The 5,963-nt window shown below is 38.8% G+C and overlaps 1 protein-coding gene across 2 annotated transcripts in view; it reads left to right on the forward strand.

The window, feature by feature from the left end:
* The first annotated feature begins 5,382 nt into the window (after positions 1–5,382).
* The window catches only part of LOC107675992 (C-X-C motif chemokine 11-like), a 9,398-nt gene continuing 8,817 nt past the window's right edge, over positions 5,383–5,963 (forward strand). For both annotated transcript variants that reach the window (XR_001632671.1, XM_016470509.1), the window contains exons 1-2: positions 5,383–5,570; positions 5,748–5,871. Coding sequence is in view for 1 of the 2 variants with exons in the window: in XM_016470509.1 (XP_016325995.1) it covers positions 5,504–5,570; positions 5,748–5,871 (191 nt within the window). In the remaining variant the exon portion in view is untranslated. The remainder of the gene's footprint in view (positions 5,571–5,747; positions 5,872–5,963) is intronic.

Here is a 5,963-nt window from a genome sequence, read left to right on the forward strand (position 1 = left end):
GTTTACACTCGAAGTAGATTGGTCTCTCTAAGCGAGATCCCAATTCGTCGGTCATCCGACGTGAGACGCAGCGTCTCGTTCCCTCGAGGAACTAGGGTTACATACGCAACCTGAGACGTTTTTCTGTTTAAATTTTGCTATTTAATATTATGTTTAACAAATGTTGAATGAACTGAAGACTATATTGATGCAAGTAAAAAAATTAAAAAATAAATAAAAAACAATTTCAGCTTTGCATTAAAAGACTATGCACTAAACGAACTAAACACAACAACAGAAGAAAGCAATTACATGTCAGCATGCTCTAATAAACAAAAACTAGTTAGGTTTCGTTTTCCTCTAAGTCACTGTGGTTCTCAGACACACTGGACATGATTGATCTAACCAAAAAAGAATGTTGTCTTGCTGCCAAACAGCTTTACACAACTTGCACAAAACTTCTGGACCGAATCACTGCAACACACACTTCAAATACACTGTCAAGAGCTAAAAGCTCTGAGTTTGCATAAAGCTAATGTAAACATAACTTAGTTTTCTTAGAAAAGGTTTTCTAAAGTAAATACAGCACGCTATCATAGAGCTCAAAGGTCAAAGAGAGCATTAAGACAGCCAAGATATTTCGCAATCCGGTGCTTTCTGATGAGCTGTGCTCCAAAAAGCTCCAAAAAAGGAAAAAAAAAAAAAAGAGAGAAAAACTTAACCTAACTAAATACAAAACGTAACTGCAAACATATCTATCTGGTCTCATTTTTGCAAAGTTTTTATTTTTTAATTTTTAATTTTTGCTTTTCTGGATCTCTGCTTCAATGGTAAGGGGATTTCTGGGCCACACAACAAAAACCAGTTTGCATACTGGACGAATGAGTTGATGACAACTTCTTCAGTATGTCTGAAAAATGGCATCCTTCCCAGTTCCTGATTTTGATGTGGCAATGGTATATCCTCCTTTTCCGTCTAAGTTTTGGGAATCTTGTTCTTGTTAAATTACTGGCAATTTTAAATATTTGCTCATTTCAGAGTGACTCTGCACAACTGTACGACTATTTAAATTGACTGATGTGTCTGCACCAAGACTCTTTATACAATAAAGTGAGCGATGTGGTTTTATACCTTTTTTTAATTTTACAGGCACTTATTTAAAGCTAAATAAAACCATCTAACCTAACAGATCACTTAATGGTTTTAAACCTTACAAACTTTCCCGCGCAAATTCATATCTTTAACCACCATGCCACACCACCACAAATGCTGCAATGGGAAATTCCTGCACCAGTGCATTTCATAAAGGGTTTTTTTACTATAATTTTAAATATATGTTTTCTATTTTAATATATTTTAAGATGTATTTTATTCATGTGATGCAAAGCTGAATTTTCAGCATCATTACTCTAGTCTTCAGTGTCACATGATCCTTCAGAAATCATTCTAATAGGCTGATTTGCTGCTCAAGAAACATTTCTTATTATTATCAATGTTGAAAACAGTTTGCTATGTAATTTTGTTTTTAGTGGAAACTGTGGTACTTTTTCCCGGATACTTTGATGAATGAACACAAAAAATAAATAAATAAATAAACAAATGTCATATCTATATTTGTAGGCTATCTATCTGTCTTTATATATACATAAGGGGAGTTTCCTCTGAGGAGGCAAGGGAGGCAGTGCCTCCTCAAAAGAAAAAAGTTTGCAAAACAAAAATAAACAACGGCAATATTACAAAATATAACATTAAAACGTGTATAAATCACTCTTTTTTTCTAAGGAAACATTGTCTAACAGCTGCACCAGCAGGTAAAGTTACAGTGGGACTGTGCATCTCTCTTGCCTACCCTGAGCCCATTGAGTTTTAACAGACCCCCTGGGGGGAAGTCACGCAAGAGGAGGCTCCGTCGCGATATGACTGGTTATATTCGACTGTGATTGGTTCATGTGATAAATCCCGACTCTTGTGTTTGTGCACGTTCATGAATCTGAATGAACAAAATGATGGCGTTAATGGGGAGACTAATTTAAAAAAGTAAGTAAACAACTCTGTTAAAGGAGACATATTATGCTCCTTTTTACAAGATGTAATATAAGTCTCTGGTGTCCCCAGAATGTGTCTGTGAAGTTTCAGCTCAAAATACCCCACAGATCATTTATTATATAATTTTGAAAATGCCTATTTTGAGTGGAAGCAGAAACACGCTGTTTTTCGTGCCTGTCTTTTTAAATGCAAATGAGCTGCTGCTCCCCACCCCCTTTTCCAGAATAGAGCTGCGACATTACAGTTCGTACTTGCTCCATGTTTATCATGCTGAAAGCATGCATTTTAAACCATATTAGTTTAAACTTATGATATACTGTTCCCTTTCAGTCAGTCACATTCAACGTTACGTCAGTCGTGACTGACGAATTGGGATCTCGCCCGAGAGCCCAATCACCTTCGAGTGTTAACTGGTATCAGTACAAGGTCCTCCCCTTCGGGCTGTCCCTGTCGCCTCCTGTCTTCACCAAGGTCGTGGAGGCAGCCCTCGTTCCATTGAGGGAAGCGGGCATTCGTATTTTCTACTACCTCGACGACTGGCTCATACTGGCCCAGTCCCGAGCTCTTCCAGGCATGTTGTTGTGTCAACAGGTGCCTCGGCCAGGGGCTGGGGTGCCATGTGCAATGGGAATGGGCTCTGGTCGGGGCCCCGACTGCAGTGGCATATCAACTGCCTCGAGTTGCAAGCAGTATGTGTCCCAGGCGAGCTCAATCGTGCAGCCGACGAGCTTTCACGTCAGCCCGCCCTTCCGGGAGAATGGCGACTCCACCCCGAGACAGTCCGGCTGATTTGGAGATGCTTTGGGGATGCTCAGGTGGACCTGTTTGCCTACCCGGACACGTCCCATTGCCAGTTGTTTTACTCCCTGGCCGAGGGGACCCTCGGCACGGACGCACTGGCGTGCAGCTGGCCTCGGGGCCTACGCAAATATGCGTTTCCCCCAGTGAGCCTTCTCGCACAGAAGGCTCACTGGGGGAAAACCCTATGTGAAAAATTAATTGCCCGCACCTTTTAAATCAAGAAAGAACTGTGATTGACCACATTATTTTAGAAAGCGGAGTTAAATTTCACTAGCCACACCCAAGCCTGAGTACTGCCAGACCTGTTGAATAAAGAAATCACTTAAATAGAACCTGTCTGACAAAGTGAAGCATGCTAAGTAACAAATGCCACGATCTAAAGAAATTCAAGAACAGACGAAAAACAAAATAGTTGACATGTATCAGTCTGGAAAGGGTTATAAAGCCATTTCTAAAACTTTGGGACTCCAGCAAACCACAATCAGAGCCATTATTCACAAATGGAGAAAACTTGGAACAGTGGTGAACCTTCCCAGGAGTGCTGGGGCCTACCAAAATTACTCCAAGAGCGCAACGGCGACTCATCCAGGAGGTCATAAAATAACCCAGAACAACATCTAAAGAACTGCAGGCCTCACTTGCCTCAATTAAGGTCAGTGTTCATGATTCAACAATAAGAAAGAGACTGGGCAAAAACAGCATCCATGGGAGAATTCCAAGGCAAAAGCCATTGCTGATCAAAAAGAACACACACTCACATTTGCCAAAAAATATCTTGATTATCCCCAAGACTTTTGGGCAAATATTCTGTGGTCTGTGGAGACAAAAGTCAAGAAAAACAAAATTAAGGTTTTGGAGTGGCCAAGTCAAAGTCCGGACTTAAATCCGATCGAGATGCTGTGGCATGACCTTAAACTGTCCATTCATGCTTGAAAACCCTCCAATGTGGCTGAATTAAAACAATTCTGCAAAGAAGAGTGGGCCAAAATTCCTCCACAGCGATGTGAAAGACTCATTGCCAGTTATCGCAAACGCTTGATTGCAGTTGTTGCTGCAAAGGGTGGCACAACCAGTAATTGGATTTAGGGGGCAATTACTTTTTCACATAGTGCCAGGCAGGTTTGGACAGCTTTTTTCCCTTAATAAATTAAATAATTATTTCATAACGGCAATTTGTATTTACTCGGGTTATCTTTGTGTAATATTAAAATTTGTTTGACCTGAATCATTCAAGTGTGACAAACATGCAAAAAAAAAAAAAAAAAACACAGGAAGGGGGCAAAAACCATTTATTAAAATACTAAATACTAAAATAGTATTAAATCTGTCTATCTAGTAACATTTTACATGTCTTTACAGTCACTTTTAATCAATCAATTGATTAATCGGTTTAATGCAATTTGCTAAATAAAAGTAATTATTTCAAAAAAGAAATTGAACCGTAGTGTAATTATACAGAGGGATGAAATGTAAGCAAAAAATAAATAAAAAACAATAAATACAAAGGATATACAAAATCATAAATAACAATTAACAATTGAAAAGTGGTATACGGTCTTAAGTGACAATTGCAGCAATTTAGGACAACATGTGCCTCCTCTCCGCATTTCTGTCTCTTGCTTCATCCACAAAAACTGACTCATCATGCTTTCTCATAGAGGTTTAAACCTGGCGATATAGCGATCTCTGTTGGGCGTCGCCATCAACATTCTTCACTGTTTCTCTCAAATGAGTAACCCCCCCCCCAAAAAGTGTCATTTTATTTGTTCACCCTCATGTCGTTCCAAACCTGAATGACTTTCTTTCTTAAGGAAGTGACACAAAATCCCATGAAAATAGGGCATTAGTCAGACTTAATGATTTTGAGGTCTGTCTGCCTCAACATGTCAGACAGTAGCAGTGGTTGCATGTTCTGACGCTGATATGCATCATTGTGCTGCTGAATGTTAACCGCTTGGATGTTGAGTGACTGGTTTTGGCAACTGAGATGCACACAATAGAAGTGATCCAGGGGGAATATACTTTCTTATCTCTAAGAAACACTATGAGTCAAATGTTTGGACTGGGTTTGTTTGCAATATCTAAAAATCCTTTTGATTTAAAAAGGGCTGTGTGCAAATACTTGCAATAGATTAGATTTCATATATTTTGAGTTTAACTAAATGTATGATGCATGTAATATGTATAAAAATGTTTTAAGGGAAACTTTTTTTTTTCACTTGAACAAAAATACAGCATACATAACTATATAACACATTTTCAAACAGAGCTATTGTGTAAATATATAACCAATAATTTGGTCAAATCTCACTTTTTAAGTCAACATGTGCAGTCAGCAATTGATTTCTAACCTGCATTTCTTTGGAATTATTTTGTTCACTTATTTCTCTCACTTTCCCTTCTTTTCCCCTCTTTTCTGTCTCACTTACACTCCCTCCCTTTATGCTCCGACAGGCATAAATTTGGAAATTCCGGTGTAGCAAACGGCATGATTGCTGGGAAATGTTGTGGGTCTGGGAATTCCTCTCGTGCCCTATAAAAGACAGAGGAGAGGCTTTACTCCTCACACTTTCACTACAGCTCCACTAGGACTTACTACTTTCTCTGAAAGCTCAGCAAACCACTGCAGCTGATCTTTTTGTGTTTCTTACCTATTTATTACACTAGCAAATTAGTTATGGCATTTTTACCCAGAGCCCTTCTTCTGCTGCTGCTTGCAGTAGTTTGTATCCAACTGAGTGGAGGTAAGACATTAATGACACTTTACATAATATTGCTTTTTATAGTCAGGTATTGCAGGAATTTGGTGCTTTTTTGATGCTTTTTTCGCATGATGCAGAGAGCTTTTTATGCAGAATTACTATCTTCTGTCAGAATCATGCATTTTAAATGAATCTTTCTATGCTTTTCTATGTTAACAGTCCTAGCTGATGGACCTGACAGGTGCTGGTGTTTGAATAGTTTGAAGAAACGTGTCCCAAGAGAAGAAATTGAAGAATTCTCTATTTTCCCCCGAAGATCAAAGTGTGACAACGTTGAAATCATGTAAGTGTCAATATCTTAACCTGCATACAATAAAATGCTACATATTATATTTACACTCTAAAAAATGCTGGGTTGTTTCAACCCAATGTTGG

The sequence above is a fragment of the Sinocyclocheilus anshuiensis genome, unplaced genomic scaffold (genome assembly GCF_001515605.1).
Source record: "Sinocyclocheilus anshuiensis isolate Anshui unplaced genomic scaffold, SAMN03320099.WGS_v1.1 scaffold469, whole genome shotgun sequence".
In the NCBI taxonomy this organism is placed as follows: domain Eukaryota; kingdom Metazoa; phylum Chordata; class Actinopteri; order Cypriniformes; family Cyprinidae; genus Sinocyclocheilus; species Sinocyclocheilus anshuiensis.